Source organism: Saccostrea cucullata, unplaced genomic scaffold, assembly GCF_032062105.1.
Source record: "Saccostrea cucullata isolate Sc308-1 unplaced genomic scaffold, CSIRO_AGI_Scuc_v1 ctg6, whole genome shotgun sequence".
NCBI classification, from domain to species: Eukaryota; Metazoa; Mollusca; class Bivalvia; order Ostreida; family Ostreidae; genus Saccostrea; species Saccostrea cuccullata.
Genome location: NW_026938995.1, coordinates 593,819 through 607,778, shown reverse-complemented (window position 1 = coordinate 607,778; position 13,960 = coordinate 593,819). Strand labels below are relative to the sequence as shown.

General features: G+C 33.4%; 2 protein-coding genes across 2 annotated transcripts in view; one reads left to right on the top strand and one right to left on the bottom strand.

The window, feature by feature from the left end:
* Positions 1 to 1,186: 1,186 nt before the first annotated feature.
* Positions 1,187 to 7,192, bottom strand: LOC134252005 (cytidine deaminase-like). The gene is made up of 5 exons (XM_062734417.1): positions 7,052 to 7,192; positions 5,453 to 5,575; positions 5,112 to 5,223; positions 3,287 to 3,344; positions 1,187 to 2,090 (listed from the first exon to the last, which is right to left on the bottom strand). Exons 1-5 carry the CDS (start codon positions 7,056 to 7,058, stop codon positions 1,959 to 1,961), a joined length of 432 nt encoding a protein of 143 aa, XP_062590401.1. The 5' UTR covers positions 7,059 to 7,192; the 3' UTR covers positions 1,187 to 1,958.
* Positions 7,193 to 9,437: 2,245 nt separating this feature from the next.
* LOC134252036 (nucleolar complex protein 2 homolog) overlaps positions 9,438 to 13,960 on the top strand; it is a 61,017-nt gene continuing 56,494 nt past the window's right edge. The window contains exons 1-6 of the mRNA XM_062734458.1: positions 9,438 to 9,526; positions 12,207 to 12,290; positions 12,436 to 12,805; positions 13,206 to 13,331; positions 13,454 to 13,565; positions 13,769 to 13,941. Coding sequence (XP_062590442.1) covers positions 9,492 to 9,526; positions 12,207 to 12,290; positions 12,436 to 12,805; positions 13,206 to 13,331; positions 13,454 to 13,565; positions 13,769 to 13,941 — 900 coding nt within the window. The 5' untranslated portion in view covers positions 9,438 to 9,491. The remainder of the gene's footprint in view (positions 9,527 to 12,206; positions 12,291 to 12,435; positions 12,806 to 13,205; positions 13,332 to 13,453; positions 13,566 to 13,768; positions 13,942 to 13,960) is intronic.

Below are 13,960 nucleotides of genomic sequence, written 5' to 3'. Positions count from 1 at the left end.
AATTGCCGACGTACGTTTGATATTTTAATTCCTTGCAAATAAATATTCAACAAATAAAACACAATACGAGTAAAAAGTCAAACACAGGACTTGAAACCTATCAAATCATTCAAGGTCAAGGTTTATAAATAAAATTAAATGTTGCAACAAATCTATTTTAAAAATCAAATCACAACTAAAAAAGTATGTTTATTGTTTATCAGCTGTATAGTTATAACATCAAGATATACAGAACACAACAATCAGACAACATTAGCAGGAACGCGTGAAGTTTTTGCCCATTTTTTAATATATCCATATTAGGTTTCAATTTCATCAAAACAGTAAAGATTTACGTCTATATCAATTAATGAGCACACATGTTTCATAATTCAAGCACACATAATTATTTGTTCACTGTATACAATAAATAATATATATATATACATGTAACTAGCATCAATATCGAATCGCATACATGAGGCAGTCATTAACCAGTATGAATGCACTATGAAAAGTTTATCTGGATGCATGTACATTATTCTTAAACTTGATTCAAGAAATTAGGCAATCAGAAATTCATTATAATCGTAAAAATCAAGTACTCCTCATGGTGCTTTTATTTTGGCAAACATACAAATTATAGCTCGAAAGGAACCTTTTTTTTGCAAAAACAATTGATTGACTAAAGAAGTAATTCATATCCATGTACAAGTACATCGGCAGTCATTAACCACGGCCAAAAAGTTTATCTGGATGCTGTCCATTCTCTCCCTTGATTCAAGAAATTAGGCAATCAGAAATTTATTATAATCGTAAAAATCAAGTACTCCTCATGGTGCATTTATTTTAGCAAACATACAAATTTTAGCTCGAAAGGAACCTTTTTTTTTTTTGCAAAAAACAATTGACTAAAGAAGTTAATTAATGTACATGTACTACAGGTATTTTGTTGACAGGTTTAAAAATAACATTGGACGGTATACTTATATTTTTCTAAGCTGTTTTCCAACTATTTTTAAAACATAAGTTGAGACTTAAAACAAAATAATGTTTTAAAATAAATTACAAAAAACTATTTATCATATCCCAGGCTAAGTGGAAATGTTTCCCTTGTGAAAAAATTAGACAGGGTTGAAGAATTCTACACCAAATATTTCTTCCTTCCATATACTCCTAGTTATAAGCGCACAAGTTCTTTTTTCAAAACAGGGTAAAGAACATCGGCGAATTATGTGTGTGGAATATCCATATCTTCAAGTGTATAAAATAAAGTTCAATTCTGAATCAAATATTCGAAGTTTTAATATTTGATTTAAAGATATAAATTCTTGCATGGTAAACAAATTTTTTTCAGCAGAATATTATCTCCAAGAGAAAAATTTTTCTAGAGTAAAAAGAAATTGAGTTTTCTTGGACCTTACTTGGTGCAACTATTATGGTACGATGTATATATATTTTTGTTAATTACTCATGGCCACGAAATAAAATTCGATGCCACTCAATAAAATTTGTGATATAATAAAATTCGATGAACAAATTTCTGGACACGAATATTCCCCAGCATGCATTGTGTGTGTAAGCAAATATGAAACAGGTGCAGCTGCTGCAGCACTGTCTTTCTAACTTTGTCCAACCAAAAGTCTTTGATCTATTATAATATGTACAATATGCACTTAATTATTTTAATAATGTAGAAATCTTGGATTCTACTCAGGCATAAACTGTTTTGGTGGAAAGATCAACTATTTTTAGTATGTGTGTGATATTTCATATACGAATTATTTCAATACTTTTCAGATTATTAAAGAAAATATTTTGTTAGAATTGTTTTATGCAATATTTTTCGAACCATAGGCAATTTTATCTGCTTATTCGCCCATCTTTTTTTTCTGATTATAACATAATCTCAAGCGAGGTGGATAGACTCGCACTTTAGTAGATATAATACTGATTTATCTAGCAATAATTTAAGGGCCTCATGCCATTTGACTGATTCTTTCCTCCTCCAAGGCTTCCGGTACAAAACCTAATGGAAGTAACTCTCCTGTCTTCATCAGTTTGTAGGTATCGTCAGGCTTGGTCATATATACATCCCAGTCTGTTCCAAACTGAATAAGTACATCAGACCATTTAGCATAATACTATAAAGATTATACATCAGTGAAGTCACAATCGTGATCAAAACACACAATGCATGTGAATACTATTGTCTGAATGAAGATTATACATCATAATTTAACTTAAAGTGTTAAATTATGAAATTTAATTTTATATAAATGCATATATCGACGATAACTGTAAACATAATAATCATACGAATCATGGTCGTTCAAAAATAAAGGCTATATAGTTCTTGCCACTTAGCTTCTTTATCGTCTAGCCCTTACTATGACCCTAGGCTTAATCCCAAACTTTTAACCCTAAATTCCAATTTTCCCCAACAGCACTAACTTAACCCTTATTAATTGTGACAGCCTACCCGGGTTAGAAATCTCATTAGAGTAAAACACTTTTATAATAAAAAAAAAGTGCCAGGGACGGACGATTTAACTTAAGGAATAACTGTCTTATTTTTTGGATTCATGATGTGATCACTCGAGTGGCTTGCGTGATAATTTGCATAAACGCCGTTTCAAGCAAGTCAATCGATCGGACCCAAAAATAAGACAGTTATTCCTTATATTTACATGCTCTTGATTCCGCAAATCACGTGCTACAGTGTACACGCCCCGCTTCTGTCTCTTTTTGCCCCGCGCCCGCACGTGATTTTTGTTTTAACCGCGCTTATCAATGAACCAGTACATTCAAGTAGAAATAAGATATTTTTACTTTTTGTGCGTTTATGTCGGACAAAGACATTAGAAATGTTAGTATGTAAAAATAAAGTACATCTCGGAGACATTGCATGGAAATGTAAATAATGAAAATATTTCCCTATATACGCGTAATTCGTTATATCCGTGAAGTTTACACTATATTTTAAAGTCAAGTGGAATGAAAATTACTTCGATTTATGCCTTCATTCGTTTTAAATGTATTCACTGTAAGCATATTTTCCTGTATAAATTCGATTTCAATATCGCACTCGGTGTATTTGGATTTTCTAACGAAACCAAATATTTTAAATCATGAACAATTTATGGATACGATGTCATTGTTGACTCAACATGGCACGGTAGTCTTTTGTTTGGTATTAACTTCGATTACAATGTGTACAGTGATATTTAAATGAATTGACTTTGTTGCTTGATCAATACAATTAACTTTCACTGAAGATTACTTTATAGGAACTTATGGTACTTACCTCCACCATAAACTGTCTACATGCCCCACATGGTACAATAAAAGAGGTCTTCAGGTCACTACAGTAGAAAAGGAGGAATGATTTAATGGCCGCCCATAAGTATTATTTTTATCTTGAAAACATGGTTAGATTTTACAAAAGTTAAAAGAAATATTTCATATGCATTTTCAAGTTTTCTGCATGAGAGAATGCAATGTATACGAGTAATTTCAGATGCACTATACAGAAGATTTTGAGGATGATTTACTTGTACTTGAGAGACTTATACTATTACGGTTATCATAAAGGTTAAATGTTCATTTTGCTTTTGTAAGCATTTTAAAAATAAATCAATTAAGAGGAAAAATGTAAATGCAGTGTGCTTGTTTTCGAAAAAATATTGATGAATCTATTCGTTCAATCTGTAAAATGCAATATGAAACTTATGTTTCTCTACCATTCTAAGCCCTTTGATTGGCTCAAACTTGCTCACATAATCAAGTGCATATAGACTTGTGTTACTACATACTACATATATTGTGTAATTATAGATTCTGAAAAAGCCATATCGACTTAAATTTTCTAGAAATGGAAAATAATGAAAGTGCTGAATAGCTAATATAACTTGATGTTTCAGGGAAATATAACATATCGACCTCGCACTTTGTGCTCGGTCGTTATGCTTTTCAGTGAGGATGATATATCTAAGGATCGACCGAATAAAAGGGCTATATTATATATTATATAACACTGAACAATTGCGCGCATAAATTCTGCGCTGTCGATGTTTTCTGAAACCAATTGTTGACTAGTGCTACATTAGATGGCGTAGTTTCATCATTAAGAGGGAAATGGTGTTTTTTAACAATTGTTTCTCGACAAATCAAATTTAACTAATTTTATATGTGAAATAATTATATTATTATTTATATGTATTGTATCACTTCACTGTTCCGGGGGAGGGGGTTGCTCAAGATAAATCTGCAAATAATAAAATACTTGATTTCTCCATAAAGTGTTGGTTCATCAAAGGCGTGGTTAAAAAAATCTTGTATGTAGTGGAGTGAAAGACACGTAGAGAGAAAGGACTGGGGTTGAATCGAGCACCTGAATTTAAGGAATCTTGTAATTATAGAAAATAACCGTCAGATATCGGGGTTTTTTTGTTTTGTTTTTTTGTTTGATGATGATAATCAAACAATTGGCTTGATCCCGTCATAAAGCCGGCCCAAAGACGGATATTTCAGAAATAACTGGCTAATTTGGGGGGGGGGGGGGTAATGTAATCAAGAAATTGGCTTGCGTGATAATTTGCAAAAAATGTGCTTCATTGTTACAAGTATTTGGACAATGAAATAAAAAAAAAAAAGAAAAATTCCTTGAAAAAAAAGCTATTGGTTTATCGATAACGGCGTGGTTAAAAATCACACGCTAGGTGGGACTGGATGAGAGAAGAAAGAAGTGGGCGGGGCTTGGATCGAGCACCTGAATATTTACGAAAACGTGCAAGAGATAACAGTTTTTGGTTTTATGAATAGTTTAAGACTTCGGCATTTATTTCAATTTTCACATAAGTCATGAAATCGCTTGATCACATCATTAAGGAAAATTCTTGAATCACATAGCTTCAGTGAAGTAACCTTTAGCTGAGGATCTGGAAAATTTCACGCGACCTAAAGTTTTTCCTTTTTTCGTAGGATTGGGATTGATAGCATCCGCTTGCGTTTCTTTATAAGACGCCCTTGAACAATGACATACAGGAAATACATGTGTACTTATCTCTGAATCAATAGGATCTGTGTGTGTGTTCTATGTATAATAGTATACGCTGTAACTGACACGTCACCTTGAGATGGCGATGGCTTTGAATCGTCTGTGGCCCTCTGATACCGCCTTTGTTAGGGCCGTTCTTTCTGCACATATCGTTAATCCATAGGAGGCATTCTCCACATTACAACCTAAAAACGCACATTATTAGTCAGTAGATCCTATATATATAGGTTAATTCGCCAAATACTGTTCCATCTATATATGAATTTTTCATACTGTGCATGCATCTTCTGATTTATTTATCTATACATTTTTTTGAGACTGTAAACACAAGTATTTATAAGACGCATTTTATGAAGAAGACAAAAAAAAAGAAGTTCGCATCTTGCATAATTTTAGTGTGTATAACCTGCATACCCGTAATAACAGTGCCGTCGTCACAAAGCAGCGCCGCTCCAACCCTGAATTTGCTGTAGGGACTGTAAGATTTCTTCTTCATGTCATGGCTTGCCTTAAACAACTTTTTGATGCTCTCTGAATCTGTACAAATAGTGACAAATTATGCAAAATTTACTCAATAGGAGTAAAAGAAATATATTATTAGTATGTAAACAATTATGCTTTCTTTATTATACATGTATTTCTAGATTATAAGAATGCTTAAATCTGCCAAATAATAAAAACCACAAGTGGAAGCTAGAATACACATATTCATTAAAATTATTTAGGAATAAAATTTATATTAAAGTTCATAAAAACATTCCATTTGACACTACTTAACTTTAACCTTCAATTGTGTTTTTAAAATAAAAGTCACACTGGCATGTTTGGAATGTACGTACTAAAATAACTGGAATGTATATGCAGTAGAATAATATGCATATGTTTATTAAACTTTCTTATTTAAAATCCGATCTTTTCTGGATTAAAAAAAAAAGATCTGTAAAAGTAACCCTAACCGACCAGGAAATTTATTTGACAAAACTGTTCTATTGAAAAAAAAAATTTATCGTCCAGAGAGAGAGAGAGAGAGAGAGAGAGAGAGAGAGAGAGAGAGAGAGAGAGAGAGAGAGAGAGAGAGATTTACAGACATAAATGTTAAAACTGAATTTGCACGTAGGCATATTTCTATTGAAACTGATTTTTGAAATGAATCAATATATTTATAGGGACGACTTTTCAATTTATCTCATGTTTGTGACATGACCCGGCAAGTTTTCCTTTGAAGTCAAGCATACTGTAACTGCGATACAGAACACTTTTTGTGGGCGTTTCTTATGCAAATGAACAGAAACTGTACTGTATCTGCAAAATATCAACGATATACGGTTTATTTTTAGCGATGACGGAAAGCTGTATCCGTATTCACCATAGGACTGTTAATATATCATGGTCGGAGGTTAAATGCCAAAAAAATTCGTTTTCCGTGGGGGTATCGTGTCTTCGTTACTTGTTGCAACCGGTATACAAGAGAGAGAGAGAGAGAGAGAGAGAGAGAGAGAGATATGACAACCGGTGGAGGACATTTCTCTCATTTACAGACATAAATGTTTTGCATTAAACTGAATTTGCACCCTGTCAAATCTAAATAAAATTTTTGGAAAACAAATATTTCTACTGAAACTGATTTGTGAAATTAAAATGGGAAATAAATCAATATATTGATTGGTTGGGAGGTAGTACCCAAATACGCATGTAAATTAGTGAGGTCCCAAGAAAGGTCATGTCACAAGTCATTTAGAATACTCGTTTCTTTTCAATTGATATCGCTCTCGCCTCATGAATATTAATTATAAATCGCACGTTTACATCGTCTGTATACATAATAAGCCAATACATATAGCGCAATTCGTCCATATATGAAAGCATGTTTTCCACGCTAACACAACATTACAAGCAGAACATCTATCATTTCTAAAAGAAAATACTGTATTAAATAGTAGTTGTCGTTTTGTTGTTACCTCAATCAAAAAAGTAAACAATATTCAAAGAGAAATTGGACATAATCTTGCTTACCTGACATTTTCTCTGCGACTCAGTCCTCATTCATATAGGTCAACTGAACAACAACCAATCAGCTTTTAGTATTTCCACACACCTCTAAAAAACGTAAACAAAATTGTTTACATCGATCATGACATTCTAAATTGTGGGTATTTTAATTTTTATTCAAAAGGTTCGGCAACTTCCGTGTTTAAAAATAACTTTAGAATGTCTTATTACTGATTTATTTTGTGGTTATATCAATAAGATAATTAACAGCCTTGCAGATCTGTTCTATCAATATGTGTTAGGTTTGGTGTTTGGTCAGCTGCCGAGTATTAAAGTAGCCATGGTTGCCATGGGGATAAGAACATAACGTATTTATCGGTATAGAACCCAGTGTTTTAGAATCAGAGGAAATTCTTTGTACGCACTGCAGACAGCATAAAGGCTCTACATTAACTGTTTTGTACATTAACTATCATATGTACATCTGCACATTATAATAAAGGACACAGCATACCACAAGGGTTTTGATTTCATTTCAGAATAGTTTGAAAATATGCTGGTGCACGCTTAGATGAAGAGACAAGGCTTTTAAAATTCAAAAGATAATGACCCACTTTGTGAGCATTAAGATCAGACACAAAGGACGGATATTTTTTCTTCTTTCTTTTTTTTTTTTTTTTTTTTTTTTTTTTTTAATTTTTTTTTTTTGAGAACTGGGTTTTTGATATGTCGCTTATAATATTACAACTTATACAGTATGAGTTTTATACGAGATTCAGTTACATTCATTTCATTTACAAACTTTTTCGAAATATTTCTTTTAAATAAAAGACACCACCATGTAGTTAGACATACATGTATGTGCATTGCCACATTCTAGATTTAAACTGAATCTTTATCCTTATGAAGAACAATTTTTGAAGACATGTGTCCTGATTTCAAAACAGGTATACAACGAAGAATTTTACTGGGTATTAGGGGCCTGTGTGATACCTTTTATTTTTGCATGTCAAGGAACTTTTGGTAGGTTATAGTGCCCCTACTGAATTTGCTTGGCTCCCCCCCCCCCTTGAATTTGCTTCTTATGGGCCTTTACGCATACGAATTTATTTTAATCCTTTTCTTTGAAAAAAAAATGATTATAAAAAAACCTTAAAAATATACATAGAAAGAATCTTCTATTTTAGTCCACATTTATTAATAGTAGTACGTAAACGCCCACAGAACATATTGTGCGTGCTGAGTAGGACGGATCTATTTTTGAATCGTGTGTATTTTGGGGAAATCCATCGTTTTCTGCATACTATAGTATAAGGCTTTCGGATGCTGATGCCTCTTATCATTTAAGGATGGGCTTCCTTGCACTCATAAGTTAAAAAGAGTCTGTTATCGCTGTCTTTGACTAAATTACCGCATGAGTCTTCCGCATCTAGTAACTACTGTAAAACTTTAATCCCCATTGTGGCCTAACCCTGCCCCTAAGGGTCATTATTTGAACAAACTAAATCTACCTTACCTGAGAATGCGTCTATATCAATATATTTAAACTAAGCTTTACTGTTCTTGAGAAGAAGATTTTAATTTTCCCCCATTCCTTTATATTTTTATCTAAAACATAAATCTCCATTGTAGCCTACCCCCCCCCCCCCCACCACCACCACCATAGGGTCTTCATTTGAAAACTTGAATCGACCTTACCTGAGAATATGCCTCCGTACCAATATGATTAAACAAGACTTTGCTGTTCTCGAGAGGAAGATTTTTAAAGATTTTTTTCCCCCTTATATACCGGTATATCTATGTAAAACTTTGATTCCCCCATTGTGGCCCACCCTATCCCAGGATGGCACGAACTGAACAAATTTATTTTATGTAAATCTACACTACGTGTACTTAAGGATGCTTCCATATCGTTATTACTTATTAAGGCTTTGCTGTTCTTGAGAAGATTTTTTAAAAAAATGTTTCCCTTTAGTTTCCTGTGTACCTCCCCCCCCCCCTCCTTCGTAGCTCCACCTTATCCCTAGAGGTCATCCTGTGAACAAACTTATTTTTCACTATGTTTTAGAATGTTTCATATTAGTTTCAACTTTTTGGTCCAGTGGTTCTTGAGAAGAAATTTTTACAACATTGCACCAAATTATCACTATTTCAGAATTATCTCCCCTTGAAAAAGAGCGTAACTCTTCATGTGAACAAACTTGAATCACCTTTACTCAAGGATGCTTTAAGTTTGGTTGAAATTGACCCGGTGGTTCTGGAGAAGTCAAAAATGTGGAATTTTTAACAGACGGACGGAGAGCTAGCCGAACAGATAAACAGACGGACTACAGACAAAATGTGTTCAAAGATTTCACCTCAGGTGAGCTAAAAAAAAAAAAGAAGGATTCAACATTGATCGGGATCGAGATACAACTAATTAATAACGTTGTAAATAATACGTCACTTCCACCAAAAGGAAAGCATGGTACTCTCTGCTAAGAAGATGAAGAGTAAAAGGTTTTTATCTCATTATTGATACCTTTGGACGAGAGAAATACTGTTTTATTACCGTTTAAGTAATAAGCAGTCAAACTTCTGCTTTAAATGGTACAGTGGAGTCGCCAATTCCGGGTCGTCTCCAATTCCGGGTCACTCGTGTGTATTTTATGCCATATTGTTAAAATTTAAGCGTAAAAAACTTAATGAATACGCTGGTCATGAAGAACTGGTCTTTCTGTATGTAATTAATTACAAAATTTTAAATATCAATCTCAAGAGAGCATCCGACAATCGAAAGTCTGAAACGCACGCATTAATGACTTGGGTGTTTCTGCTGCGGTGACGGGCTTTTACATTTTGTAGAAAGGCTGATATAAAAGTTCTAGATTTTATGGCAAATGCATTTAGTTTTAACTCAGAAATCAATCATAATGATCGCTGCTCAAATAAAATTTTTATTCACTCAAACTGTAGTAGTTTCTCCAATTGCGGGTCACGCAATCTCGTGGCATGAACATGTAACAATTTTATGTACAAAACCAATCGACAACCATGTATTTACCTTGATTATCAAAAGTATTCTAATGGAAAATATTTTTTCTAAAATTAAAATCGAGTTAACCCTTCAAATGCATTTTTTAATAAATGAATTTACGTGTATTATTTTTAATCCTAATGCATTTTTTTAATTCTGCATACTGCAATTTGTTTTGTTTTAATTGTTTTAAAAATAATTTAAACATATTTCTGTGGTTGTTTTACATTTTTTCCAAGCTGTATGAATTGTTTTATATTTCAACATCATAAAAATCGAGTTCCGAAACGTTCCATGAATATAACACGACCGTAAAGTCACATGACTCGGAAATGGAGAAAATGATTCGTAACTGGGGAAGCTAGGCCTTGCTGAAATACCACTGTAAATATTGTTCCCGTGTAGCTACTTTGAAAACGAAAAGATGTTTGGATGACTCACTATTTGTTCTTTCAATACATATATTGCATAAAATATAAATTGAACAGATTTGTAAAATATCATCGAAACACCCTGACGTGACCCGGAATTGGCGACTTCACTGTATTTGAAGGATACCTGTATTTTTTTTTTTACATTTGATAAGTGATTAAAATTTGGTTTTCGTATTTATGTTGTAGCTTTTTGTTAACTTAGTATAATATGTTGACGGTGCGACCGTTAGAGCGAGTGCAAACTCTTCTATTGCTTTGATTTAGATCGGGCTCGTCAAACCGCACGTGACATTTAGTGCGTCTAGACTCTGACGTCACATGACGTCGTATGTAAGTTACAAATACCAAGAAAAAACTGAACACTGCTGAAAGTTAATGAAAAAAGTTAAGTTTACAATTTATCTTCCATATGTATCCATTTAATCAAGGCTAATAAACTTTTTGTTGAACATTTGCCGTCATTCTCGCGAGAACGCAACTTTGCTAAGTGATGCATTGTGGGTCAAAATTACTGCGGCAAAAAATTCTAAAGAATGAATATGCAGTAGTCCGAATTTTTTCTTCGCCCAGGCGTTGTCATTAGAGCTTGCAGTTACGAGCGTCGCTTTGCGACGCTCGCTGTGCTCGCTAATATGTTGACGGTGCTACCATTAGAGCAAGCGCAAACTCTTCTATTGTTTTAATTTAGATCGGGCTTGTCAAACCGCACGTGACATTTGGTGCGTCTAGACTCTGACGTCACATGACGTCGTATGTAAGTTACAAATACCAAGAAAAAACTGAACAGTGCTGAAAGTTAAATGAAAAAAGTTACGTTTACAATTTATCTTCAATATGTATCCATTTAATCAAGGCGAGTAAACTTTTTGTTGAACATTTGCCGTCATTCTCGCGAGAACGCAACTTTGCTAAGTGATGCATTGTGGGTCAAAATTACTGACTCTAACCCCTGCCTTTTATATTGTGAATTGAATGATAGCACACATTATTATGATTAGACAATAACTGCATATGCCTGGTATTTATCCAGTGATACACTTGTCAGAAAATTACGCACCTAGAGGCCATTCCTCTGAGATTCCTCTGAAAATATTGTGTCATACAGGGAATTATTGAAAAATGGAAATTCAATGACACCAGCTGGTGTCGCAACTCTGCCTACTTTTGCAACTTTATTCTGTTGATCTAACTTCCCAGAGGCGAGAAATCAGTAAAGGGAGGATTCTTCTACAACTTTGGAACATATTAAAGACCTGATATTTTGACCTGATGAAAAAAATATCACATAAAGTTCTCAATTTAAACATTCTGTATCAATTTTTTGGGAGACAATTATTGATGATACTATACTAAAAACACTTTTAGTAAATAACACTGAGAATTTTTTCTTTGTATCAAGGTGTTCTTACAAAAACTTGTTGACCTGATATTTCTAGTAAAGACCTGATATTTTTATAAATGACTTTCAATGGGAGGTTATTGTCCCAGATATATGAAATGTAATGTTTAAATTGATAATTTGTAAGAAATATTTTTTCATCAGGTCAAATATCAGGTCTTTAGTATATCAGGTCTTTATTATGTTCCTACAACTTTGTCATCATTAAAAGGATGTTATCGTTATTTAAATGGCCCTGTAGCTGACAAATGAAGCATCAATTAAATTTGGTAGCCTTCTCTTCTTCTTCATTTTCATTGCTTACCTATTACTTATCATTTCATTCTCCAGAAAACTAGCTGATATGGATGTTGATGATGGGGAACCAATTGACATCACAGCTTTAAAAAGGAATGCATCAAAGACTTCGAAAAAGTAAAGTTTGTTTGGAATTTATGTACAATGTACTCTGTTATAAATTTCTTACCTTGATTTTTTTTAATTAATTAATTAATGAACAATTTAGATTTAGGTTAAGCTACAAATTTATACTTATTGCATACATATTAATGTTACACAGAAAAGACAAAAAGAAGGAGGCACCTGCTAAGTCAGCATCAATGGAAGACAAACTGAAGAACCAAGACCCTGAATTCTATGAATTTCTAAAGAATGAAGATCAGAGTTTACTAAACTTTGATGACAGTGATGATGATTTGGACGAGGATGATTTCAGTCCTAGCGATGAATCATCAGATGATGAAAAACAAACATCTAAACCTGTGTCTGTGAAGGGTATGAAAGGAAAAGTAGTGGTAGGGAAGAAGAAGGGCACACAGGAAGAAGACCTGGATGATATCCTGTCTACAAGTGAAGAGGAGGAAGAGGATGAAGAAGGATCTGATGCTGAGACAGGGGGAAAATTCCATAAACTGCCATCCAAACTAGAGGTAATGCCACTATATCCAAGATCTACTCATTATAGTATGGAGTGTAGAATTGAGGAACATTATTTTTAGGGTAGTTGATCAATGGAATGCAGGGTAATTAAGAAAGATTTTAAAAGAGTTATGTGAAAACAAAAGTTGGCAGATGACCGATAGGCAAACATTAGTTCACCATTATACTGTATTTGTCAGTTTGACAGTAATGTCAGTTTATCAACATTATATTTGTCAGTTTGACAGTGATGTTAGTTTATCAACATAACATGATATTAGTTTATCAACATAACATAATTCAGGTTGACAGTGATGTTAACATAATTCAGGTTGACAGTGATGTTAGTTTATCAACATTACATTTGTCAGGTTGACAGTAATGTCAGTTTATCAACATAACATTATTCAGGTTGACAGTGATGAAGATGATGAGAATGAAAAAGAAGAGGAAGAAATTCCAGAGTCAAAGAAGGGGAAGATGAGAGGCATACTTGTGACCAGTAAGATGATCTCACACTGGAGTAAAGCACTAGAGGTCAGTCTTTTCTCATGACCAGTCGAGTTTGTATTCTTCCATGGTTGAAATCTGTTAATCTGTATTTAAACTATGATTTTAACATTTTTTAACATTTGTATTTGTTTGTTTTATTTATATAGGATAAACCATCATCTAGTCTGATAAAGGATGTTGTCTGTGCATTCAAAGCTGCTGTTAAGCGGGCTGGCCATGAAACAGAAGTTAATAAGTACAGGGTAGAAGGCAGCACAGGTAGGCCCTGTTTGAGAAAGTTTTAAAAAATTAAAATAAATGTCAATTTGTAAAAAGAAAAAAAAAAATCTATAAAGGTTAAAAGTAAACTTGAGCAACAGAATAATTAGAAATGGATGTAAATTTTCTTCAAATTAAACTTTATTCATTTATTTATACATAATTTGTCATGGTACAAAAAGTTAACTGTTCTTCTATTCCAGCATTCAATGGCATTGTGAGACTATGTCTGGCTCACATGTCACCTGCACTCCATAAAGTTAGTGGTGTTCCTCAGACCACAGACCTTCAGAAACCAGTTATACCCAATCCACAAAGCAAGAAATGGAAGGCTGTAAAACTAGATGTCAAGACTTACTTATCTCACCTGTTACATGTTAGTAAAACTAAATATC